The 26742-nt window shown below is 64.1% G+C and overlaps 1 protein-coding gene across 2 annotated transcripts in view; it reads left to right on the top strand.

The window, feature by feature from the left end:
* Window positions 1-26742, top strand: part of CTIF (cap binding complex dependent translation initiation factor) — a 220656-nt gene that overhangs the window by 88094 nt on the left and 105820 nt on the right. For both annotated transcript variants that reach the window (XM_055129445.1, XM_055129446.1), the window contains exon 7: window positions 13676-13752. In XM_055129445.1, coding sequence (XP_054985420.1) covers window positions 13676-13752 — 77 coding nt within the window. The remainder of the gene's footprint in view (window positions 1-13675; window positions 13753-26742) is intronic.

The following is a 26742-nucleotide window of genomic DNA, read 5'->3' on the forward strand; positions in this document are numbered from 1 at the left end:
AGAGAGAGAGAGAGAGAGAGAGAGAGAGAGAGAGAGAGAGAGAGAGTGTGTGCGTGTGTGTGTGTGTGTGTGTGTGTCTTGGGGAGGGAGGGGAATCCAGGCATAGTGACGGGATGTGTGGGGAGTATGGCCATGAAGATAGATCCCCGCGCCCCTGCATCTCTCTCTAAACGGGGGCGCCTGGGAGGGTGCCAAGGACCCTCCGTGTACCGCTGAGGGTAGCCAGCTCCTCCGTAGGAACCCCCCAGGCTGGCAGGACGCACAGCTGCACTGTGGCCTGCTGCCACTAGAGGGCGCCAGTGCACCACCCACCGGGCCTCTGCCCTCCCGGCTCTCCCTGGGGTGGGGGATCCCGAGAGGAGTCAGCCCCTGAGTTTTGTGTTCCTGGGACACAGCGGGCAGGTGTCAGTGTGCAGACCCCCTCTCTGCAGAACACGGCGGCATGGGGCTGGGGTGAAGCCCGGGAGCACCCCGGGAGCCTAAGACCTGCTGATGCTCCTCGGGGGACCCCACCCTGACACTCATGCCCCCCCCCGCCCCCGTCGGCGAGGCTGCTGTGCCCTGGGTGGAGGGTGCTGGTGGCGGCAGGGCGGGGCCTGGGAGCACGGCCAGGCCGACCCTGCGCTTCATACAGAGGCAAGGCCCGAGCGGCCTCCCCAGCCCCGCCGCCCTCTGACGCCCCGCATGTGCTCACTCTGCCATGCGCCGCCCTGCTTCGGCCGTGGCACCCGGGACCCCAGTGGCACGAGGCTCTCGGCTAAGCCCAGTGGGGTGAATGGGCGTGCGGGTGAGGCGGGGGGTGGGGTTCCTGCTGCGAGCCCCCCTTGGGGCCTGAGAGGTCAGGGGGCCGGCCGGGGAGGGGACAGCGAGTCTCGGGGTTAGCCCTCCACTCCCCAGCCTGGCCCCTGCGCAGGCAGGTGAGAGAAACTGGCCCGCCAGCCCCAGGAGGGAGGCAGAGGCCGTGCTGGCGCGTCCTGCCAGCAGGGGGCGCCGCTGCTGCGTGGCAGCCGGGTTTGGGGGGCAGAGGGGAGAGGGACTTGCCCCTTCCCGGGCACCCCAGCTCCCGAGACACTCGCTCTGGGGAAAATGGGGGCCGGCCAGCCGGCCCTCATCCCGGGGGCTGATTCCTCCCCGGGCCACAGACGGGACCCCAGTGGGCACGAGGCTGTGCCGCTCACACCCGGGAGTTGCAGGGTGCTCTCCTGACAGTGCCCACACACCGCCCCGCTCAGTGCCCCGGGCCCGTCCCGCAGCCCCGCCCGTCCCACCTCCTGCACCGTGCTGTCTCAGGGGCCCTGGTCGGGGGGCTGGGACCCACACCGGCCCTCGGGACCTGACCCCCAGGGCCCCTTGGCAGAGCTCAGACACAGGCTTGCCGGGGGCCCGGACTCTCTCAGAGGGGGCAGGGAGGAGGTCGGGGTCACTTCCTTAATAGCGGGACAGAAACTGTTTTCCCCGACTGCTGAAGGCGCTAAAAATGGAAAGAAAGACGGGGCTGTGCAGTGTGTGTGTGCATGTGAGTGTGTGTGCGTGCGTGCGTGCGTGCGTGTGTCTGTGCGTGTGCCTGTAGGTGCAGGCAGGCAGGGAGCCGTCGCCAGCACCTCTGAAGGGAGAGATGCTTGTACTGTGACCCTCACGTGCCCAGCCCCCAGCCCCTGCGCAGCCTGCCGTCTCGGGGGCTTCCTTGGACAGCCCCTCGGCCTCTGGGCCGCCTCCCCCGCCGCCCCTCCAAGGGGCAAAAGCAGGGGCCCCTCCGTGCAGGAGGTGGGAGGCCGGGGGGTCCCCGGTTTCCTGCCTTGGCCCCCGGGTAGCCTGAGGGAGAGGGAGGTGTGGGAGAGCCCACTTTGTTGGTGTGTGTGTCTGTGTGTCTATGTATGTGTCTGCATATGTCTATGTGTCTGTGTCTGTATGTGTGTGTGTGTCTTTGCATGTGTCTATGTGTGTCTGTGTATGTGTGTGCCCCTGTGTGCGTCTGCATCAGTGTGTGTCTTTGTGTGTGTATCTGTGTCTGTGTGTTTCTGTGTGCCTGTGTGTCTGTATATCTGTGTGTCTGCTTTTGTGTGTGTTTCTATATGTGTGTGTATCTGTGTCTGTGTCTGTGTCTGTATGTGTGTGTCTCTGTGTATGCCTGTGTGTGCATCTGTGTCTGTGTGTGTCTGTTGTGAATCTATGTCTGTCTGCATGTGTCTATGTGTGTCTGTGTGTGCATCTGTATCTGTGTGCCTGTGTGTGTATGTGTCTGTGTGTATCTCTGTGTGTCTGTATATCTGTGTGTCTAGGTTTGTGTTTCCGTATGTGTGTGTGTGTGCCTGTGTGTGCTTCTGTTGTGTGTATATCTGTTGTGTGTATATATGTCTCTGTGTGTCTGTGTATCTCTGTGTGTGACTGTGTGTGCGTCTGTATCTGTGTGTCTGCATATGTGTATATCTGTGTCTGTATGCTTCTGTGTATCTATGTGTGTCTCTGTGTGCTTGTGTCTCTTGTCTATGTCTCTCTGTGTGTCTGTGTGTATCTATGTCTGTATGTGTCTCTGTGTGTCTGTGTGTGCATCTGTATTTGTGTATTTGTCTGTGTTTGTGCATCTGTATCTGCGTGTGTCTGTATGTGTGTGTGTGTCTGTGTCTGTGTGTTTCTGTGTGCGTCTGTAGCTGTGTGTGTATCTGTGTGTATGTGTCTGTGTGTCTGTGTGCCTTTGAGAAGTGCTTGGGCAAAGGGCCCACAGGTTTCCAGGGCCTTTGCACGCGCACATGCTCTCAGGTGAGGGTCTGGACTGAGCCCGGCGCTGGGCCCCGTGCCCTTGCCCGCTGCCCCTCCCCTGCTGGGCTCCTGGGACTGGCCTCGCCTCCCCCTCGCCGCTGGATGCGCAGGGTGGGGGCCCCGGCCTCAGGCACAAGCAGAGGCTGCCCCGGGCCCTTTCCCTGCTGGACACTGGGCAGTGCAGGCCCCGGGTTCCGGCCCGGGTCTGCCTGCTGGGCTGTGGGGAGGCCGCGGTGGGGGCCGAGCCCGCGCCTCGTGGGTCTGAGCCGAGGCAAGAGCAGAGGCAGCCTCGGGCCACACGCAGCCCCCCGCAGTGACCCTCACGGCCCAGCTCAGGGTGGCCCCGCTCCCTTCTCGTGTGTGTGTGCATGTGTGTGTGCACGCGTGCCCTTGTGTATGCATGTGTGTATGTGCACATGTATATTGTGTACATATGTGTACATATGTGTGCATGTGTATGCACACGTGTGCACGTGTATGCATGTGTGCACATGGTGTGATATGTGATGTGTGCGTGCACATGCACCTTGCTTACCTCTCCGTGTGCATCTGTGTGCTTATGTCTGTGTGTGTCTGCATCTGTGTGTGGCTGAGTATATACCAGTGGGTGTGTATGTGTGTGTCTCTGTCTGTGTGTTCACCTGTGTTTGGGTCCAGTGTCCTTCTGTGTACCTTAGTTGTCTGTATATGCACATCTCTGTGCCCAGGGGATTCTGCCTGGGGGCCAGGTGTGCTTCCTGGAGGAGGTGGACTGACTGAGGCAGGGGTGTGGCTCTCAGGGAGTCGGGACGGAGAGCAGACAGGGCTGTGGAGGCGAGGGGCAGTGTCCTGCAGGACAGGGGGTCGGGGGTGCAGGGGTTCCCTGGGGGCGTGCTGTGTCCGGAGCTCTGGAGCAGAGGGACCAAGGCCCAGGGGCTGCTGGGGAAAATCCGGTGGCCCTGGGGTCAGGGGCCCCCTACCCCCTACACTGCAGGCCCTGCTCCCGCCCAGGACCCATTGTGGCGTGCTGACCGGCCCGTGAGCACTGGACGAGGAGCCTCGTGCCCTCCAAGTAGGGGCCAGCAGACTGGCCAGCAGCGCCAGTGGGGGGTGGGAGGCCCGGGGTGTGAGGAGACCCCCGTCCCCACCCTCCCCTCCGCGCCTGCTCCTTCCTGGCGGGGGAGGGGGGGGCGGGATGCCGGTTTATTTTCGTGCTCCCGTGCCTGGCCGGGCACCGTGCGGGGGGCAGGACTCGGGGCTACGTGCTGGGCCGCAGGCGGTTGTGAATGGCCCCGGGCCCCCCCAGGACGGCCGGCGGCTCAGCCGGGCTCCGGGCGGCCAGGCAGGCGGAAGCTTTCCTCTGGCCTCAGAACAATGCCGGGGTCAGCGCGGGGACCTCCCTCCTACACCCTCTTCCTCCCATTGTGAGCAGCACAATCCCAGCCCGCCCGCAGGGAGGGCGCCGGGCAGGGACGCACCCCCGTCCCCCCCACCCCGCAGCAGCCGGGACCCCCGGACCCTGGGGTCCTGGGGCTCCGGCTCCCAGATGGGTGGCGGGACGTTGCTCCCCCTAGCCCTGGGAATCTGAGTCTTTCCCTCCCCCACCCCCCTGCCCCTCCTCTCCCCTCCCCCTGCCCCTTTGTCCCCGAGCCCAGAACGTCTCTTCCTCGGTTTCTCCGGGAAACAAGCCTCCGGCTCGGACGTGCCATGTCGCCGGGGGCGGGTGGGAGAGGAAGGGGGGGTCCCGAGTTCACACTGACTTCACACCCTGCGGGTTGCTCCCAGCACCTCAGCCCGCCCCCCTGGGACGTGGGACCCTGCAGCTCTGAGCCCCCTCCCACTCGCTCCCTCTGCAGATGCTCCCCTCCCTCCCCGCTCTCCTCCCCCTCGGGGGCTGCTCACGTCTGTGTGGGCGAGGGGCTGCCGGGGGCTGTGGACGGCCCTCGGGAGCTGCTTGAGAGCAGATGTTTGCCTCTGGGGGAGAAGGCGGAGGGTCCAGAGGGCGGGCCTGTGCCGGGGGTCCCTGACCCCCGCTGGAGTGGACGTGAAGGAGGCGGCAGCAGAAGCTGAGGTCACCCTAAAGAGGTTTGAAGGACTCGAGGACAGACATGTGCCAATCACATAAGCACACACACTTGCGCGTGGGCGTGCACCTTTCTGCACCAACATGCGTGAACACTCCGTGCATGCATGTATGCATGCACAAACACGTGTGTGTACACAGACACACACGTCCACAGCAGCTTGAGCACCAGAAAGGCGGGTGGTGCAGGTTCGAGCTCCCGGCCAGGGGCCCCTATGGGCAGACGAGCCCCAGAAGGCTCCGGAAAGGGGCTGGCTCCCCCGCAGCCCCTCCTGAGACCGCCGTGTGCCCGCGCTGCCCCTGACAGCTGTTGGCACACCCCTGCGGGTGGCGCGGCCCCTGGACGTGTGTGAAGCTCCGGTGGGTCTTCCGGGCTGGTGCGGTTTGAGTTTCACCGTGGTGGGGGCACAGGGCGACCCCCGCCAGCTCTGGGGGCTGACGGAGGCTGGGCTGGGACATCTCACTCTGCTGAGTACCTGCAAGCACCCAGAGGTGCCAAACCCGGGGACTTCGGAAACACCCGGCCACGCGTCCTGTCACTGCTGTGCCTCCACCCTGTGTGGGGAGGCGCAAAGGGAGAAACCAGCTGGGAGCTACCCCGGCCCCGGGTCCAGCCAGGGGGCCAGCGCTGAAGGACAGAGCTGGTGGGAGCCTCCGTCAAGGTGGGTTGGGATCCCTGAGCATAGGGCCGGGAGCGAGCCCTGAGCACAGAGCCGGGAGTGAGCACTGAGCACAGAGCCAGGATCGAGCACTGAGCACAGAGCCAGAAGTGAACCCTGAGCACAGAGCCAGGAGTGAGCCCTGAGCACCACAAACTGTTGCCCAAAAGTCCACACTGAAACACGGGTTGGAGTCTGGGCCACCGTGACGGGTCAGAGCCCCCTCACCCGGGAGAGGGCCATGTTCGGGCCAGCCCCGGTGGGAGGGAGGGGTCCCCGACGGGGTGGGGTTCCAGCGCTGCAGTGGTGCCCGGGGCTCCTGGTCCTCGGGGAAGACCCCCGGGCCCTGTGCCCAATCGCTGGTTCTAGAGTTTCCCTGGGGATCAGCACCCACAGACACGCCTGACCCCCAAAGCAGGGCTCCCCTGTCTCTGCTTCCGCCCCGCCTCATCCTTCCCCGGGGGCCCTGGCATGAACCTGGGCAGAGAGACAGAACCTTCCAGGAAGTGCAGTGGCCGAGGAAGCGCCTTACAGAAGGGCCTCAGGCTGGCCTGTGTCTCCTGCCCGGCTCCCGAGGCTTCCCTGCGGGGACCGGCCCCCCCAGCCAGCCGGGCCGCCTCAGGCCAGTGGGAGAGGTTCCTGCACTCCGGAGAGCGGCCGTGGGGGACAGAGTGACCCGGGCCTATCACCCAGGCCAGGCCCTCCTCTAGCATAAGCACATCCCAGTCCCCGCAGCGGTCAGCCTTGGTTTCCACGTGTTTCCGGGTAAAGACCACCCCACCCCTGCGCCAGCCCCCCAGACACACCGCTTTGGAAAGGACTGTCTGACCCCCAAGGGTCCAGGGAGCACCTTGGTTCAGGAGCAAGACGCTTGCAAGGACAGGAGAGTACTGGAGTGTTCTAGAACGTTCTCAATAGAGTGTTCTATCGAGAGCGTTCTAGAACATTCTGCCTGGTTTTCGGTCATTGAGTCCAGTTCCTTTGAGCCCAGGAAACACCCCTGCTCTGAGCACACAGGTCCCGCCCCACGCGGGGATGAGGAGCCGGGCTGTGGCCGGCCGAGAGCCAGATGAGGTGCGGAGGAGAGAGCCTGGTGCCAGAGCCCGCGTGAGGCCTTCCGGGATCACCCCTCCCTGGCCAAAGGTCGTGTGCTGAGCACAGAGTTTCTCTAGAAACGTGAGTGCGATTCGCTCAAGCATGTCCGAGGCGGGTGACTCACTTGGAGGAATTCATTGCAGAGACCCTTCGCCAAGTTGGCCCTCGGCGGCCGACGTGCCGCCAGCACTGCAGTCCCACACAGCCCCCACCAGCGCTGTCCTCGTCCTTCCGGCCCCACACACACACACACACGCACACGCACGCACACACATGAGCACACACATGAGCACACACACGCATACACATTAGCACACACACGAACATGCGCATGCACACACGGACACATGCATGCACACACGGACATGCATGTATACACACAGGCACACTCACACACACATGAGCACACACATGAGCACACACACGCATACACATTAGCACACACACAAACATGCGCATGCACACACGGACACATGCATGCACACACGGACATGCATGTATACACACAGGCACACTCACACACACATGCACACACAGACACACATGCACACACAGACACACTCATGTGCATGCACATGTACACATGCACACAGACACACTTATGCACATACATGGACACATACACACGCACACTTATGCACGTGCATGCTCTCAGCAGGCTGCTCCTGTCACACCCAGTTCATCCTGTTTTTTTGTTTTGTCTTTGGGGCTGACTCCTGACTCAGTGCTCAGGGATCACTCCTGGCAGGCTCAGACCATATGGGGTCCCGGCATGAAACCAGACTGGCTGTGTACAGGGCACGCGCCTGCCCGATGGATAGCTGCCCCGACCCCTCATCGTGGTCCTCGACCTGCGACCCTGAGGACAGTCTGTGGCTGGGCCCTTGGCCGCTGGTCAGTGCCGCGTCCCCGCCGGGCAGGAGAGGACGGGCCCCTCTGGGCTCCCGGCCGGCACAAGGGCATTGTTCCCGCGGGCTGTGAGGAAGCAGTGACCCCCTCCGACGGGTCCTTTCAGGACAGCCGGGGACAGCTGTGCCCTCGCGGGCCACGTGGGCTGGGCAGCGGCCATGGGAGGGAGCTGTGGGGGGGCCTCTGGGGGTGGGGCCCGGGGGCCTCTGTGCACTGCAGGAAGAGAGACCCCTAAGGGCTGCGGGGCCATCAGCACCCCACGCCGGAGACCCCAGCCAGCAGCCTCTCTCCTCCCTGTGTGTGTCTGTGTGTGTCTGTCTCTGTGTGTCTGTGTGTCTCTGTGTGTGTCTGCATGTCTCTGTGTGTGTCTATGTGTGTATGAGTCTCTGTGTGTGTCTGTATGTCTCTGTGTGCGTCTGTAAGTCTGCGTGTGTCTGTGTGTGTCTGTGTGTGTTTGTGTGTCTCTCTGTGTCTATATGTCTCTCTGTGTGTCTGCATGTCTCTGTGTGTCTGTGTATATGTGTGTATGTTTGTCTGTGTGTATGAGTCTGTGTATCTGTGTGTATGTATGTGTGAATCTGTGTGTGTCTATGTATGTGTCTGTGTGTATGAGTCATTGTGTATCTCTGTGTATCTGTGTATGTATGTGTGAATCTGTGTGTGTCTATGTATATGTCTGTGTGTATGAGTCGTTGTGTATCCCTGTGTATCTGTCTGTGTGTGTGTCTGTGAGTCTATGTGTGTAAGTCTCTGTGTGTGTCTGTGTCTGTGTGTGAGTCTGTGTGTCTGTATGTGTGTGTCCATGTGTCTTCATGTGTGCTTGTGAATGTCTGTCTGTGCATCTGTCTGTGTTTGTGTCTGTGTCTGTGTGTGTCTGTGAGTCTCTCTCTGTGTGTGTAAGTCCATTTGTGTGTGTGTGTGTGAGTGTGGCCTGGCCTCACAGGCAGAGCGTGTGTCCCGTGTCTGAGCCTTGGCCCCGCCTACTCTTGAGTGTCTGTCGTCTCCGCTCCTCGCCCTCCATCAGCATCATCTTCTCTTGGTTTCCAAGTTTCACACAGTGCTCAGGACTCACTCCCAGTGGCGCGTGGAGGGACCCAGCCCAGGGCTCCTGCGGACACAGCCTCGCCGCCCTCTTGGCCGTGCTGTGGTCAGCCTCCGGCCCCTCAGCCCGGTGAGGCGTACAGACTCGGAAGTCACACACACACTTGCGTGCATGCGCACACACACTCATTCACACAGTCACATTCACACTTGCACACTCACACACACTCACACTCACACACTTGCACACGCACACACTCAGACACACTCACAGTCACACAGTCACACACACGCACTCACACACACGCACACATGCAGTCACACACTCACACACATTCACACAAACTCACGCACACACACTCACACTCACACACACACTCACACTCACACACATTCACACACACACACACACTCACACACTGCCCACACAGCGTCTGTGAGTGGCCTCTCGCCTCCCGTCACCTGTGGGACCAGACACCTGAAACGACGAGACCCCCGCCCCTCCCCACCCTCAGCCCACTGCCCCCAGCCGGCTCCCCCTGGGGACCCCCGACTGTGTTAGGGCTGAGACCCGTGTCCAGCCCAGACGGGGTCCAGTGGCGGACAGGCCGTGTCCCGCACAGCCGCGGAGCCCGAGGAGCCCCTCCAGGCGTGAGCACCCCCCGCCGTGCGTCCCTGCCGGGGGGGCCCAGGTTTCTCCGTGTCCCCATGTCTGGACAGGGACAACGAGCCCCGGCCGGCCGGCGTCACAGGCTCCGGCGGGGGTGCCCCCAGGCCTGCCCCCCCCCCCACGCCAGGGGCGCACGTGCCGGCGAGCAGGCTGGGCACGGCAGCAGCCCCCTCCCGGCCTCCCCGTTCCCTAAGGGGAACCGGGCGAAGGAAACGTCTCGGAATAGCCCATCCTCCTCAGCGCCCCCAAAATAACCGCAGTGGAAACAATTGTGGCCGTGTCCGCGCTCAGGTATTGTTCCCGTCCTCTGAGCGCGGCCTGGGAAAAACGTCCCGGCCTTCCAGCTCAGCTGGGAATCGCCCGCTTCCAGAGCCTGGGAACAAAGGGGCACTCCCGGGCTGCCCTGCGGCCTTTCCTCCTCCAGCCGCGAGCCGCGTGTTTCCCAGAGCTCCTCGGGGGCGGGTCCCAGAAGACGCGGCGGTAACAATCCCGGGGGTGGGTGATCGTCCTGTGGCCCGCCACGCAGACGGACCCCGAAGGCTCCCCCTCTCTGGGATCACTTCCTTCCCCTGCTCTTTCCCCCGCCCTGTCTCTGTCTGGGCCTTCCCACGGGTTCGAGTCTCCATCCCACCCCTCCTGGGTCCTGCCTCCCTCCCAGTCAGCCTTCCTGCCGCGCCCCCCAACCACGTCTTGGGGGCAGGGGCTGGAGCACAGCCGCAGAGCACTGGCTCTGCAGATGTAAGGTCCCAGGTTCGGTCCCTGGTGTCACGGAGAAAATTTAATTTTACAATAGGACCAGGAAGGAGCCGGAGAGATGGTACAGCGGGTAGGGCGCTTGCTTTGCATACAGCACAGAGCCAGGAGTCAGCCTGAGCACAGAGCCAGGAGTCAGCCCTGAGCACAGAGCCAGGAGTCAGTCCTGAGCACAGAGCCAGGAGTCAGTCCTGAGCACAGAGCCTAGATCCCTGAGTACTGCTGGGCGTGATCCCCAAACACAGATAGTGAAGAAACGCCCGGTGGTCGTTGCTGAATCCCACGCTTCCGTCACTTTCCTCCCTGCCTCAGGGCTCTTGGACAGCGCCCCCCTGGCCCCACTGCTCAGATTCGGAGACCCCGTCGGGGGCCCCCGTTCTTATCCACTCCCATCCCGAGTCTTGGCCCCATTCTCCAGAGTGACATTATCTTTCCCGGCTCCTTCAAATCCAGCTTGTTCACTGTGTCTCTCAGTGTGCTTTGCGGATCTGCTGGGGGGGGGGGGGTAAACACATCCGAAGCCCGAAGCCCCTCTTCTCAGCCCCGTCACCCCTTCCTGGGCCTCGCCCCGGGCAGCGGCTCCCTCCCGGCCTTTCCCGGGGTCCTTCCCGCCCCTCCCTACCTGCATCCCCTGCATCCCCGTCTCTCTCCTGCCCCGGCCATTCTGGAGTCTCTGAGCATGTCCCCGCGGTGAGGCGGCTCCCGCACCCAGCCCGCGGGCCGTTCGGAGCAGGTCGGCCGGGGCGAGGCCCCTGGACTGAGCCGTGCCTGGGTGGCCCCTGGTCCCCAGTGTCACTGGACGCAGGTTCCCTGCCCTCAGGGGCCCCCTGCTGCCCTTCCGCCCTGCCCGCCGGGGCTTTAGGGGCTGGGTGTGCCCCCCCCACCCCCATCCCCGAGGCCTCGTGAACTGGAGGAGCGGCCGGGCGTGAACTCGTGTCCTCTGCCTCGTCTTCCCCTCCCGCGCCAGCGTCCCGCCCACTCGGCTCTCGTTAGCTTCCGGTTTCTTGGAGCCGAGTGACTGGTAGTTGAGGACCAGGTGCGGGCACCTGGGGCCGCTGTCTCTGGTGCGGCCAGCGGGGGCCGGGCTCGGCGTCTGGGGGCGGGCACGGAAGGTCTCTCGGGCCCTGGTTGTCCGCTTGCAGTGCGGGGTCAAACCCAGGGCCACTCCCGCCTCGGGCCTTAGGCGTGGGCCCGTCCGAGGGGGTCAGGCCCTCTCCTCCCTCCCTCCCTCCCCGCCCGCCTGGCATCTGCCCCTTGTTGGTTTCGTCCTTCGGGCCTCAGACCGGTTCGGGTGCCCTGGAGAGCGAGTAGACCCCTCCCATCTCGGGCTCACAGCCTTTGCAGTGGGACCCCCGGGGCGGAGGGGCTGCCGGGGAGCAGCCTGGGCGAGAGCACTGTAAACAGAGCCCATCTGCCCTCTCCTGGGGACGCCCAGAAAAGGGGACAGAACAGCCAGGTGTGTGCACGGGGGGCTAGGACGTTCCGTCAAAGACGAGCGGGTGGGGGGCCGAGCACTGCTCTCCAGGGCAGGCTCCCATCCCGGGCCGCCCGGGAGGGTCGCCCGGGAGGGTCGCCTGGGAGGGTCGCCCTTTGCCAGGTGAGCCGCCGGCAAATCATTTCTCCCAGGCCGTGGGGCTGCCGTGAGGGACCCCTCCTCCCGCGGTGATGCCTCTGTCTACACAGCAGGCAGCCAGGGCACCAGCTCCCCGGTGAGGCCGGGGCTGCCAGTCTGCGCCCACCCCCCACCCCCGGGACCACCCTTTCCAGCCTCCCCTCCCCCCGCCCTTCTCTCTCTCTGACCTCCTGTCCCTCCTGGGCTCTGCTCGCATCCAGTGCTCGTCCCAGCTCTCTGTGCAGTTGTGTTTTACTAACCACCACATTCGTGACTCTGAGCCCGGCCAGGGGCACCGTCCTCTGCCCCGGGCGGGGAGGCCAGGCCGACCCAGCCCTGCCCGGGTGGGCCCTGGGCGGGGAGGCCCGCGGGGAGCACAGCGTCCTTCTGTCCCCAGCGGAGACTCGGGGCCCTGCTGACCTCTGACCTCTCACGGGGCTCTGCCAGCCCGTCTGCCAGTTCTTCCCTCCTTCCCAGCCCTGCGCCGCTGCCCCTCCCCCCTGCCGTGCCTCCTGCCCGCTGGCCTCTGCCTGCCCCAGATTAGCGGGTGGACAAGGAGCAGGACAGCACCCAGGATGCTTGCGGAGCTCGGCAGAGCCCGAGAGACCCTAACTCTGGTGCTCGTTATCTCCACATGATGGCTGTGGAGAAATGAGGCCCAGAGAGGTCGAGTCATCCACTCAGAGTCACACAGGGGAGTGAGGACTGTGCTGAAAGGGGCCGCTGCAGCTCCGAGGGGAGGGGCGCTGAGGACACGGAGGTCCCAGGGCACCTCCTGGACTCTGGGGGAGCCTTGGCACGGTCCAGGCCCCACAGGCCCCAGGAAACTGGGGCGCATTGTGTCCTGGAGGGCTCCTGCGGTGACCCTGGCCTGGTGCGTCGGCCGGAGAGGGGAGGCGAGGGGCCGACTGGCTGCGTCGCCTGGGTCACGTTCCGTATTGAAGAGAGTAAACGGTGGCCTCCGAGCTGGCCGCCTTGGCCACAGGGGCCCCTCCTGGCTGCCGGGCGCCAGCCCTCGTTCCTGCCTCCCAGGCGGGCGGGTTCAGGGGGCTGCACCCTGTCCTGGACTGGCCGGAGGCCGGGCCGAGTGTCCCAGGCCCCGGGCTGCCCAGCAGGACTGAGCTCAGGGCGGCTACCAGATGCCCTATGACCCCATCACAGGTCCTCGTACGGGGCGGGATGCCCCTGGCCGCTCCCCTGCACGCTGGACCCTCTGTGCGTGCCCGGCACTGGGGGTCATCACCAGAGCACTGCCCCTGCCTCAGGCCCGGCCCGGGCGTCCAGCTGGGACCCCAGATCTCAGAAGCCCCCTCTGCCCCCCACTGCCCGCTAGGCTTGGTGGTGCCCCTCCCCCTCCAGGGCACGTTTCCCGCCGTGGCCCGGGGAGGGGGCACCAGGGTCACAGTGCCCGTGGCCAAGGCGAGTTCTGTTCCCGGCCCCGCACAGCTTCCCAGCAGTGCCGGGAGTCGTTCCGGGGGCTGGCGGGAGCAGCGCCCCCATCCCAGGGTCTCTCCAGCCCGGGGGAAACCCACCCACGGAGCCCGGCAAAGCCGGCAAAGTGTGTAGCCGGTTCCAGAGCGTGCGCCCGGGAGAGTGAGACCGAGGCGGGGGCGGGGGGGGGGGAGTCCCTCGCTGGGGTGTGGTCTGAGACCCTCGGCAGGGGGCTTAGGGCCCGGGGGATTCGTCCTGTGTCCGGAGAAGAGGCGTTCCCGAGCGTGCCCGGCTGGCGGTGTGTGCACTCAGGAGGGGCCCGGCTCTGCCCTCCGACAGCCGGGGCATCTCCGGGCACAGCCGGGCTCTTGGTGACGCCTCCGGGACTGGACGCAAGGGGCTCTGAGGCCCACTGCGTTTGCTCGGTTTGGGGGCTGCACCGGGCAGGGCTGCGGGTGGGGGGGCGTCCCTCCTGGTGACACTGGGGCGGCCGTGCGGTGCCAGGCCTCCGTGCCCTCTCCCCGGCGTGGGGTCCCCGGGGGCAGCTTGTCCACACGGCGTTCCCCGTCCTTCGGCCAGGCCGGGTGGGGCCGGGGCTCCCCTCGCTGCCCCGGCGTGTGGGAATCACCCCGGGAGCCCTGGCTCGGCACTGACTCCCGCCTCTCTGTCCCCCCCTCCCCCCGCAGGGCTACCACCCGCTGCCCCATGAGGTGGAGATCGCACACACCAAGAAGCTCTTCCGGAGGAGAAGGAACGACCGCAGGTAGGGCCGGCCCCGCCGCTCGCCGCTGACGCCCTGGGTTCGGGGCTGGTGGCTGCCGGGCCAGGGGTGCGTCCGGCGGGAGATGTTGCTTCTTTCCTCAGCGCTGTCCGTGCGTGTGAACTCGGCCTCCTGGAGGCGGCGGACGGAACTCCCTATGCCCGGGCACCAGTGGAGGGCCCAGAGGGGAACTAGCGGTGGGGGCAGGGCCGTCGGGCCGGGCCTTGGTTTCCCGAAAGACTGGTCCCGCAGAGGGCTTCAAGTCTGTTTGAAGTGAAGAGCTCCAAGAGCAGAACCGAGTTTGTATGTGGGGTCCCGTGTGCTAACGTGGGGGTGGCGGGGTGGCGTTGGCAGTCGAGTATATTTTCGCTTGGGAATGCAAACATTATTTCTGGGTGGGAATATTTTTAACAGAAGGGAGGAACGAAAGAAAGAAGAGGGGAGGGAGGGAAGGAAGAGGCAGGAGATAAAGTCAGAAGCGATGAAAGAAAAGGCAGAGAGACAGAGAGAAAGAAGGGAGAGAGACTGAAAGGGGGAGAGAGAGGGAGGGAGGGAGGGAGGGAGGGAGGGAGGGAGGGAGGGAGGGAGGGAGGGAGGGAGCAAACAGAGGGAAGAGGGAGGGCAAGGCCGGAGGCATTCGCGGAGGAGGTTCCCGCTAGGGAAATGGTCTCGGGGCTCGGGCCCTGGCGTGGTTTCCCCCTCTGAGCAGAGACGGCCCGAGACCACCCTCAACGTCCCTTCCTGAGGGCGGGAGGGCGGGAGGGGCCGCCCGCCCAGGAAGCAGGCCTGTCCCTGGGCACTGTCCCTCCCGCTGCGTTCTCAACCTGCACGTGGGTGCCGAGTGCCCAGCCCTCGCCCGCCGCCCTGGCCCGTGCTGGCAGTATGTGTGCGTGTTGGAGGTGTGGGGGCTCTCACGCGGCCCCCACTGGGCCATGCTGGGCCTAGGCCGGGCCACCACCTCGGGGCTGGGGCGCTCAGTTCTGTGGGTCCTCGGTGGCCGCCCCAGGAGCTGGCCTCTGAAGGTGGCGCGACCAGCACTGGGGAGCACTGGGTCAGGGCCACGCGCCCCCAAAGGGCCCCCAGGACACGGGCTGCCGTGGACGCAGCTCACTCACTTGGGCCGGAGACGGGGCCCCGGAGCAGGCCAGCCCCAGCGGAGAGCCCAGCCTGAGGCCGGGCCGGTGGGCGCCTGGTGGGTGGACACCAGCTGTGGGGCTGCACCCCCTCCCCCCACCCGGCAGTGTCGGCACCCCCACCCCGCCACCCGTCCCTTAGCCAGTGGGAGGGGGGGAGAAGCCCCTCAGGACGTTCCTCACACTCCAGGGACAGACGGCCGAGACCCCAGGGGCAGCCCCTGCCTTCGAGGCCCTCACAGCCCCGTGGATTGCACCGTGGGTGATGCCCGGATCACAGTGGATGGTGTGTGGATGGCGTGTGGGTGGTGTGTGGATGGCATGTAGATGGCGTGTGGGTGGTGTCTGGATGGTGTGTGGGTGGTGTGTTGGTGGTGTGTGGATGGTGTATGGGTGGTGTGTGGATGGCATGGTGGATGGCATGTGGATGGCATGTGGATGGCATGTGGATGGTGTGTGGATGGTATGTGGATGGCGTGTGGGTGGTGTGTGGATGGCATGTGGATGGCATGTGAGTGGTGTGTGGATAGCGTGTGGATGGTGTGTGGATGGTGTGTGGATGGCGTGTGGGTGGCATGTGGATGGTGTGTGGGTGGTGTGTGGATGGCATGTGGGTGGTGTGTGGATGGTGTGTAGATGGTGTGTGGGTGGCATGTGGATGGTGTGTGGGTTGTGGTGGCTGGAGCGGTGGATGGTGTGGTAATAGTGGGGCGGTGGACGGCGTGTGCGTCACGTGGACGGCGGGGCGAGTGGAGGGCGGCAATGGAGGGAGTGAGGGGTACGGTGAGTGGTGTGGCCCGTCCCCGCTCCTGTGTAGACGGATGCTCTGTGCTCGCAGCCACCCGTCCGCGTGTTGGGGACTCCGTGGCCCTGGCAGTGCGCAGCAGCAGAAGCGGCCTGGTGGCCGGGGACCAGCCGGTCCTGCCGCCTGCTCTGTGTCCAGGCGTGTCAGAGCAGGAAGCCTCTTCTCCTGTGCAGTGCGCCCGCTGGGGGGGTCCGGGGGGGGGCCGGAAGTGTCTCTGTGAGAAGCAGCCCCCGCCGCAGGTCCGAGCGTGGCTGAGGGGCTCGGCTCCTCCTTCTTCCTGTGCCCCCAGCTTGGCCCCCCCGCCCCGCCCTGCCCAGGCTCCCGGGCTTCCGTCCTCTCGTCCTCTCGGCCCTGCGCCGCGTGTCAGGTGTGCCTGGGGCCGGGCGGCTGCGGGAGGCCCTGGGCTCCATCGCTGGCCTGCAGGGAGGGAAGCAACGGAGTCTGGGTTCCACAGCCCGAGCCACCCTCGGGAGGGGCCGTCGCCGCAGCCTCTGCTGCCCGCCCCCACCCGGGATGCTTCCGGGGCCCAGGGGGCCCTCAGGGGATGCCCACATCTTCTCCTTCGAGATCTCTCACCCTCGGGGCTCGGGGACCCTCGAGAATGGGGGGGACGCCAGAGACGGAGGCTGCGTTCAGAGCCGTTTGTCAGCACGGAACTAGAGTTTCCCGTAGTCCGTAAAGAGTACCCTGCCTCCAGTGCTCCTCCCGCCCCCCCGCGTGGGGGACCCGCAGGCAGGAGGCAGAGCCCAGCTCACGGAGGCGGAGGAGGACCAAGTCCTTGCCGCTGACCTTGGCCGGTCTGCACCAAGGCCACCCCGGGCTGCAGGACTCCCCGCCCCCCGCCCCCCGCCCCACATGCTCGCCGGGGAAGGGAGGAGCGAAGGGAGGCCGCAGACACGCACAGGATGGGCCCGAGCTCGACTGTCCACTCCCAGGGCGTGGACGCTTGCGTGTGAGCAGGAGCACGCGCAGAGCACGGGCTCAGCAGGCCCGGCTGGGAGTGGGGACTGTCCCCGGCCTGCGGGTCTCGTCTCTAGGTTCCAGCCATCTTGGTTCATTTCTTCATTTTGGTTTGGGGCCACGCCCACGCGTGCTGGGGGCTTTCTCCTGCTTCTGCGCTGCGTGACGCGCAGGCTCGGGGACCCTCTGCAGAGCCGGGGATCGAGCTGGGGCTGGCCCCGTGCATGGCAAGCGCCCTTCTGCCCGCCGCACCGTCTCTCCGGGCCTTCCTGGGGTCCTGAGCGTCCCCTGGGCCCTCCCAGCAGGACGCCGGAGGCGAAGGTCTAATCTGGAATCGGTCGGGGGGGAGGGGGGTGTTGTTCTGAGACCTGAGCCACTCCGGGGGCACGGAGGGAGGTCACCTGGCCCAGGGTGCCCCCATCAACCCCCTCCTGGGATGACACCTTCCCCCCCACCCCCGACCCCGCCAGCGTCACTGTCATCCCCTCATCTGGAGCCCAGGGTACAGCGAGACGGATCAGCTCCCCTTGCCCACGGTTTGTCTTTCCTAGCACGGAAATTGCCCTCGTTAAGTCCTGCCAAAGATAGATGAGGGAAAATGGGACAGGCAAGGCCCCCACCTGGCAGGCAGCCTGTCAGATTGGAAGCGGAGTGAGTCAGATAGGGAGTATTTTTAGGCTCCTTCTCCTCCTTCCCCACGCCCACCCCCAGGCGGGCTCTCCTGGAAAGAAGAACAGTTATTCGCGTGCAGCCAGACGTCCGGGGGGATTGATGGATGGGAAGGGCCCCCCGGCTGTGTGTGGCTCCAGACTCACCACCCCACCGACACACACCCTCACACACACGCGCGCGCGCACACACACACACACACACACACACACGCACACTCTCCCTCCCCCCACTCCCCTGCACACCCCCCTCTCGCGTGCTTTGCGTGGGGCCCAGGGAGGGAGGCAGGGCCCGGGCCCGCCTCCTTCTGGGGTTCCTCTACCCGACTTGGGGCAGGGCCCACCCCAGCAGCCTGTCTGAGCAGCACCGCTAGGGCCACTGGAAGTGACCTTGGGTCCCTGGTCACTACTTGGCGGCCCCCCTCAAAAAGAAAAAGCCACCCCAGTGCATTAGCATTGCCACGGAGACAGGGAGTCACCGTCAGCGCCCGAACCCCCGTCAGCACCATCCCGCCCCTGCTCAGCCCAGGCCCCCTCTGGCCAGGCCCGTGAAGCGGCCACTTCCCCAACCATGGCCCTTCCTACCCCCACTCTGGCCGGCGCCCCTCGCACTTCAGACCGTCCCCCAATCCCCTCCTCTCGCCGAGAGGCGTCCTTGAGCGTCTCCTGGTGGCTGGGCTGACGGGCCTGGCGCACAGGGGGGACACGGTGCCTCGCCTGGAGCAGGCCGGGCCCCGGTGGGCGGGAGGGCCAGGACAGAGCCCCCGCCGAGCCCACCCTCCGCAGTCCTCCCGGGCCTCGGCCCCTCTGCTGCCCTGAGCGCCCCCAGGCCTTTTCTGCTCCTGGCATCGGCGCTGGCGGGGGTCCCGTTCCACACTGGGCTGGGGTGAGTCGGGAATTCAGGAGGAGCATGTGTGTGTGGACTTGGACGAGCGTGGCGTCCGGAGGTCAGGGCTGCCAGGAGGCCCTGTGCGGTGGACGCTGGGGGCGAGGGCTTCAGGGGAAGGACGGTGCCCAGCTCCACCCCCAGTGGTTCAGAGGTTTGAGCTGCTGGGGCCGGAGGGGGCCGGGAAGGCGGCCTGGTGGCCTCTCGCCCCACGGCCTCTGCCCCTCTGTGCGGGCCCCGCCCTGACAAACATCTCATACTCTCGAGATTGGTTTTTTAATTTTTTTTTCCTTTTGGGTCACACCTGGCGATGCACAGGGGTCACTTCTGGCTCTGGTCTCAGGAATTACTCCTGGCAGTGCTCAGGGGACCATATGGGATGCTGGGGATCGAACCCAGGTCGGCCACATGCAAGGCAAACACCCTCCCCGCTGTGCTATCGCTCCAGCCCCTGGTTTTTAAATTTATGGTGTATTTTATAAGAGCCGCTCCTGGCAGAGCTCGGAGGCACCGGGGGGCAGTCCGTATTGTGTGTGTCTGGGGGGGGACGGTCAAGCCCGGGGTCCTGCCTGTCCTCCTGGTGGCCGAGAACCCCCACCTCCCACTGCCCCCACGCGGACCCCGTGGGCCCAGACTTACACAGCTCTTGGCTTCTGTCTTATGAGCAGGGGTGTGAGTGCTCGCTCGGTCCCCCTGAGTGGGTCGCCCAGGGAAAGCCACCGTGCTTCCTCAGTGGACGCCCAGGACCCAGGGAATACTCTCGTGCTGAGAGTTTTCAGTACCCCAGAGCCAGGAATCGGGTAAAAGTGACTAACTGTGTCACAGCTGTTGTTGTTTTTTAAATTGAATCCCCGTGAGATACACAGTTACAGAGCTGTTCATGGTTAGGTGTCAGCCAGAGCATGTCCAACACCGTCCCTCACCAGTGCACATTGCCCATCGCCGCTGTCCCCAGTTTCCTTCCCACCAACCCTCCCCACCCCCAGCCTGCCTCTGTGGTACTTTTCCTCTTTCTCGCTCAGCACCTGTATTGCAAAACGTAATGTTTCATAGATTTTAATGGTGGGGTTGTAAGGCCGGAGCAGTAGGACAGTGGGCGGAGGGGGGCGTTTGCCGTGCACGCGCCCACCCCAGGTGCCATCCTGGCATCCCATGTGGTCCCCCGAGCTCCGGCAGGAGTAAGTGAATACCGGCAAGTGTGGCCCGTAAGCCAACGAACACAAATAGCCAACCCAGGGCGGGGTTGCTCTCTCCCCAGAGCCTGGCGCCAGCCATCGTGGGCGGATCTCCCTTTCCCTGTCCTCACCTTTATTTTCTGAAAGTGCCATCATGGGCTCCTTGGTACCCCGGAAGCCGCTGAACGTGGACGCTGCCCCCCAGAGGGCGGGGTGTGGAGGCTGGGGTGCGGGCCTGCACCGAGAGATGGTACTTCACTGCTTTCCTTCTCGGCTGGGGAGCAGGGCACCAGCCCCCAAGACTGTGCCCGCTCAGACGAGACCCCCACAGCTCAAGATTGCAGGCCACAGGCCACAGACACACAGGGAAGCACCCCCACATCTGCACCTCCACACACGCATGTTCGCAGCTGGAGGCGTGCATGTATGTGTGAGCTCATGTGTGTGCACAACTGTGGCATGCGGGGGACCCTTCCTATGATGCTGAGGGCCGCGGGGAGCAGGACCCAGGACCTCGGGGAGCAGGGCCAGGGGGCATGCGGCAGACAGCCCTGCTGCTGTGTCACCGCCACTCACACCTTGTGCCCCGCGTGAGCCCTGCCCTCCCCAAAGCCCATTTCAGAGCTGCAGGCCCAGCTGGGCAGTACTGCCACACAGCTCGGCTCAGCAGGCTTTCCTCGGGGGAGCTGTGCGTGCGTGCGTGTGTGTGTGTGTGTGTGTGTGTGCGCGCGCGCGCACTGGTGTTTGTACCTAGCAAGTATGTGGTATACATCTGTGTGTCTGTGTACATATATGGAATGTGACTGCATATATACAATATGTGTACTTGTCTATGTGTTATGCCTATGTGCATGTATGTGTGCATATATGTATACGTATATGTGAGTTTGTATATGTATGTATACCTTATGTATAATTGTGTATGTGCATATGTGTATATATGTATATGTGTATATATGTATTCGCATGTATATTGTGCATTTATACCTGTATGTATGTGTATCTGCATGTGTGTATAGACCTGCATATATTTGTGGGTTTTTTTTTTTTTTTTTGCTTTTTGGGTCACACCTGGCTCTGCACAGGGGTTACTCCTGGCTCTGCACTCAGGAGTCACTCCTGGCGGTACTCAGGGGACCATATGGGATGCTGGGAATCGAACCCGGGTCGGCCGAGTGCAAGGCAAACGCCCTACCCACTGTGCTATTGCTCCAGCCCCTATATTTGTGTTTGTATATGAATACCTGTATGTCTCTGTGTATTGTGTGTGTACCTGTATGAGCATATGAGCATATGTATATGAGTATGTGTATATATTGTGTGTATATTTGTGTAAGTATATGAATATGTATTATGTGTATACCTGTGTGTGAGTGTACATATATGAATATATGTGCATAATGTGTGTATATGTGTGTATGGATATTTGTGTCTGAGTATATATGTCTGAGTCTCTTGCCCCCACGTCTGGCTGTCTTCACCGGGGCCCCTCAGAGTGGGTGGGTTGAGTTTCCCTCCTCGTGCCGAGCAGAGCCCCCACGGCAAAGACCTCCGGAACCTAGCCACAGCCACGCTCAAGGCCCCTCTCCACATATTCAGATGAGCCTCACGCATGAAGGAACCAGCAGAGGAACCCAGGTGTGTGGGACCTGGGGCTGAGATCTCCAGGCCTGCTCGGATCGGGACTGGGCCTCTTCCACCCAGATCCCCCATTTTCCAGTAGCTAGGCAGTCACACCCAGAGACTGCCCCCAGCGCCGTGTAATCCCACTGACATCCAGAGACTGTAAGACCAAGCTCCCAGAAGCAAATCACTGACTCCCGAGTGCAGAGCCAGGTGCAACCCCGAGCATCACTGGGTGTGTTCCCAAAACAAGTGAAAACAGAAACAAGAGGCCGTCTGTGGGCGTCCTCAGAAACAGGCCTTGGCAGAACCTCCCCGCACCCCTAGGTGAGTGCCTCTGTCTTTGGGGCCCAGGAGAAGGTGCTTGCCGATCTGGTTTATTCCAGATCCCCTGGCTGCTGGGGGAGGGGGGCTGGTGGCTAGCCCAGGCTGCCCTGCTCCCCCACCCCCGTCCTCATCCCCGTAAGACCCCCCAGTGGCCTATTCCCGTGGGCTTTAGTGAGGGAAGGAGTCCAGGTGAACGTTCCTGAGCTGACCCCATCAAGCCCAGTGTCCGAGAGAGCGGCCCAGGGAGGGTACCACCAAGGCGGAGCCGCCTCCAGTCCCTGCTCCGGCCAGCCCCGGCCGTGGGGCCAGCTTCCTCCTCCACAGCCCTCCTGCTCTTCCTCCTGTCTCCTCTCCTGCCAGCGTCCTTGCCCGCCCGCCTCCCTCCCTGCCGCAGGGGCGCAGTGCAGCCAGCCAGGAGCCCCGGGCCAAGGGTCCACCAGCACTGCACCTCTCCCAAGCACCACGAGGGGTGGCCCAGTCCTGCGTACCCTTGGGGGTGACGCACTGACCTCGCCTTGGGCTCAGTGGGAAGGAAGGCAAGGCCCGGGGGTCCCTTTGCAGGGAGGAGCAGGGGGCCGGGGCTGCAGAGCTGTTTTCACTCACGGTCTCGGCTTCCCCCAAACACGCATCGGAATAAACGGCTAAAATTAAATGGCTGGGAAGACTCCGGAGTAACTGCCGGCCCGGGCTAAGTGCTGACCAGGCAGGAAGGCCGCTGCGGGGCCCTTTAAAGCCGGGCTCGCCGCCCGCGCTCTCCCTGCTCCGGGCGGGCCTGTCACCTTCCGGCCGGCCCATCTCCCTGGGCTGTGGGCGCGGGGTGGCAGGTGTTGGGGGCTCGCTGTGGCCACCCTGCCCGCCATGAGCATGTGTGTGCATGTGTTCTCTGTGTGTGCAGGTGGGTACATGTGTGTGAACACAAGTGTGTTATGTGAGTCTGTTATGGGTGTGTGTCAGATGTGGGTATGAGGTGTGTGTCATGTGAGTGTGTATGCGCACAGGTACGTGTCATACTTGAGTGTGTTTGTGCGGGTTGTCGTGTGTCGGTGTGTGTTATGTAAGTGTGCACAGGTGTGTGAGGTCATGTGTTGTATGAGTGTGGGTGCAGGTCTGTGTTATGCATAAGTGTGTGTGCAGGGGTCTTATGTATGACTGTGCAATTGTGAGAGTGTGCAGATGTGTGTTGTGTGTGGGTGTGTGAAGGAGTGTGTTGTGTATGGGTGTGTATGTGCAATTGTCTGTGTTATGTTACTGTGTGCAGTTGTGTGTTGTGCATGGGTGTATGAGCAGGTGTGTGTTGTATGTGTGCATTTGTGTGTTGTGCGTGAGTGGGTGTGTCTGTGCAGTGTGTTGTGTGTGCAGTTGTGTGTTGTATGCGGGTGTGATTATAGGTGTCTGTTATGTGAGCGTGTGTTGTGTGTATTGTGTGCGGGTATGTGTGTAGGTGTCTGCTATGTGAGTGTGTGCAGTTGTGTGTGGGTGTGCATGCAGTTTTCTGTGTTATGTGAGTATGTGCAGTTGTGTGTTGCACATGGGTGTGTGAGCAGATGTGTGTGTTGTGTGTGTGCAGTTGTGTGCTGTGCGTGTGCTGTATGTGTTGTGTGAGGGTATGTATGCAAATGTCTGTTAGGTGGAGGGTGCAGTTGTGTGTTGTGCATGAGTGTGTGAGCAGGTGTTTGTGTTGTCTTTGTGCAGGTATGTTGTGTGTGCAGGTGTGTGCTGTGCGCAGGTGTGTGAGCAGGTGTCAGTGTTATGCGAGTGTGTGCGGGTGTGTGTTGTGTGCAGGCGTGTATACAGGTGTCTGTATGTGAGTGTGTGTTGTGTGGGTGGGTGTGGTTGTGGAGGTGTCTGTGCTGTGTGTGCTTGTCATGTGAGTGTGTGTGCGTGTGTCTGTTGGCTCTCCAGGACTCGCCAATGACAGGTTCCTGGAGGTGGGCCCTGGCCTGGCCGTTTGTCTTGATCGCCGGTTGCTGTGTGACTGTCCCCGAAGCTGCGTGCTGAGAGCGGCTGTGACTCACACCCCGTCTCTGAGGCTGGGGCCCGGGGTGGTCGCGACTCGGGGTCCCTGAGGCCGAGTCCAAGCTGCCATCTGAGGCCTGTCCCTTCTGCTGGCCGCAGGTCCCTTCCTTCCTGTCCTCTGCAGGGCCCAGGCTGGACGCGCCCCCCTGGACGGCACGTGTGAGAGCAGAGCTGTCCCCTGGGGACCCGGCACACAGCAGCCCGGGAGGGAGTTTGCACACACACACACACACACACACACACACACACACACACACACACACACACACACACACACACACACATACTCACTCTCGAGTCATGTCCACTCACCTTCACACACATGACACACGCAGGCACTCTCCCATATCCACACTCACACACAGACACGCACACATGCACACGCACACGCATACTCGGCTTCCCGGGTGGAAGGGAAAGAACACGGATGTGTGTCTGACCTGCTTCCTCAGAGCCCCGCAACAGGACATGCACACGCGTGTCCCTGTCGTCCGAGTGTCAGCCGAGCCCGCCGCGTCCAGCCCTGAGTGGCCGAGAGTGGCCGTTCCCCACACACCCTCCAGAGCAGGGGCGGCGGCCTCGGCTGGACGTGCGGGTGCTGAGGGTGCAGACAGGGAGACCCCCGGTGGGCGTGTCTGGGCGTTATGCCCGGGGCTGGCACCAGGAGGTGGGTGCCGGGGTTCCGCCTGTCGCCCAGGAGAAATAGGTCAGTGTCTCCTCTCCGTCCTGCACCCCGCTCGGAGCAGGGGTGAGGCCGTGGGAGAGTTCTGTAGACGCCCTGCCGGGTGCGGGGGCCCCGAGGGCAGCCCTGCCCGCAGCCCAGCGCGTCCATCGGACCTGGCCTGAGCCCAGAGGCGGGTCCTGTCATCCCGGGGAGCCCCTCGCCTGGCCCTGTGTGGCGCTCTGGCCTTGCTGCCCGGGCTGCCCAGATGGGGCCGGACGGTCCCCAGGGCCCTGCAGGCCACAGGGGACAGAGCCGCCCGGACATCTCTGGGACCCGCAGCTGGGAGAGGCCAGGCCAGGCGCTGGCTAGTGGGCTGGGCGACCGCTCCCTGCCGTGCTGACGTAGGAAATAGTGACGTCGGGGATGGAGACGGTGACGGGGTGACACCTGGGACGTGGGTGACGGGGACGGTGACGGGTGACGCCAGGGACGTGGATGATGGAGATGGTGACGGGTGACACCCAGGGCATGGGTGACGGGGACCGTGACGGGGTGATGCCCAGGATATGGGTGACGGGGACGGTGACGGGTGATGCCCAGGACGTGGGTGACTATGACGGGGTGATGTCTGAGATGTGGGTGACGGGGATGGTGACGCCTGGGACATGGATGACAGAGATGGTGACAGGTGACACCCAGGACGTGGGTGATGGAGACCATGACAGGGTGACGCCTGGGACGTGGGTGACTGTGACGGGGTGATGTCTGAGATGTGGGTGACGGGGATGGTGACAAGATGACATCCGGGACATGGATGATGGGGACGGTGATGGGGTGACGTCTGGGATGTGGTGATGGGGAACGGTGACAGGGATCACACCCAGGATGTGGGTGATGGAGATGGTGACAGGCTGATGCCCAGGATGTGGGTGAGGGGGACGGTGGCAGATGATGTCTGGGACGTCTGGGTTGGTGACAGGGGTGATGGGGATGGTGACAGTAGTGATGTCCAGGATGCGGACAGTGTCGGTGACTGGAGTGAAGTCTGGGACATGGGTGACGGGGATGGTGACAGGGGTGACGCCAGGATGTGGGTGAGGGTGATGGGGGTGGTGACAGGGTGATGGAGATGGTGACAGTCCTGACGCCAGGGCCTGGTGGCAGGGTGGTGACAGGGTGACGCCCGGGACGCCTGTGGTAGGGGCGTGCTCCGCAGCCCAGTGCAGGCCTTCCACGCGGGGAGCCGGGCTGCGTCAGCACACACTGGTCTGTCCTGATAACACCGACGTGACCCCGTGTCAGAGTGGCCACAGCGGCGGCCTGCGTGTCCACCTCAGCACCTGCCTCGCTGGGCTCAGACCTCCCGTGCCTTTGGGGGGTCCCTGCAGAGGAAGTGGGGCCCCGGGGTCTGCCTCTGCCAACTCTGATGGCTCAGGAGGGCAGGGGGGAGAGAGGGCAGGGGGAGAGAGGGCAGGGGGGGAGAGAGGGCGGTAGGGGAGAGAGGGCGGTGGGGGAGAGGGCAGGGGGAGAGAGGGTAGGGGAAAGGGCAGGGGGGAGAGAGAGCAAGGAGGAGAGAGGGCAGGGGGAGAGAGGGCAGGGGAGAGAGGGCAGGGGGAGAGAGGGCAGGGAGGAGAGAGGGCAGGGGGGAGAGGGCAGGAGGAGAGAGGGCAGGGGAGAGAGGGCAGGGGGAGAGAGGGCAGGGGGGGAGAGGGCAGGGAGGAGAGAGGGCAGGGGACAGAGGGCAGGGGGGAGAGAGAACAGGGGGAGAGAGGGCAGGTGAGAGAGGGCAGGGGGGAGAGGGCAGGAAGAGAGAGGACAGTGGGGAGAGAGGGCAGGGAGGAGAGAGGGCAGGGGAGAGAGGGCAGGGAGGAGAGAGGGCAGGGGAGAGAGAACAGGGGGAGAGAGGGCAGGGGGAGAGGGCAGGTGAGAGAGGGCAGGGGGGAGAGAGGGCAGGGGGGAGAGAGGGCAGGGAGGAGAGAGGGCAGGGAGGAGAGAGGGCGGTAGGGGAGAGAGGGCGGTGGGGGGGAGAGGGCAGGGGGAGAGAGGGCAGGGGGGAGAGAGGGCGGTAGGGGAGAGAGGGCGGTGGGGGAGAGGGCAGGGGGGGAGAGAGGGTAGGGGAAAGGGCAGGGGGGGAGAGAGAGCAAGGAGGAGAGAGGGCAGGGGGGAGAGAGGGCAGGGGAGAGAGGGCAGGGGGGAGAGAGGGCAGGGGGAGAGAGGGCAGGGGGAGAGAGGGCAGGGAGAGAGAGTGCAGAGGGGGAGAGAGGGCAGGGGGAGAGAGGGCAGGGGGGAGAGAGGGCAGGTGGGTGGGGTCTGAGGCAGTGGCTGGTGCTCCCGTCAGTGACCCCGGATGATTGAGAGGCGGCCCTGGGCCACTCTGGCTCCCCTCCCCTGGGGGCCCCGCCCCCCACCCGTGCCCGTGCGAGGGAGAGGGGCCGGGGCAGGGTGGCTGGACAGGGCTCCTGCTGGTCTGCTGGGGCTGGGCGGCGGTGCCCCCACACACTGCCCCCCCAGCCCGCTGCCCCCCCCTCGCCCCAGCTCCTGTTGGAGTGCCTGGGCGCCGCGGGCGGTGCCCCCCCTGCGCCCCCCAGACAGGAGACCCCGCTGCGCCTCCCCGCACCCAGGGGCCTGTGGCTAATGAACCCGGTGGCTGTCTGTCACGTCGGGAGTCGGGAGCCCTGGGGAGGGGTGGACGGCTGTCAGCCTCGGCTCTGCAGGCCTCCTGCGCAGGGGCGGGGG

Source organism: Sorex araneus, chromosome 2, assembly GCF_027595985.1.
Source record: "Sorex araneus isolate mSorAra2 chromosome 2, mSorAra2.pri, whole genome shotgun sequence".
Taxonomy (NCBI): domain Eukaryota; kingdom Metazoa; phylum Chordata; class Mammalia; order Eulipotyphla; family Soricidae; genus Sorex; species Sorex araneus.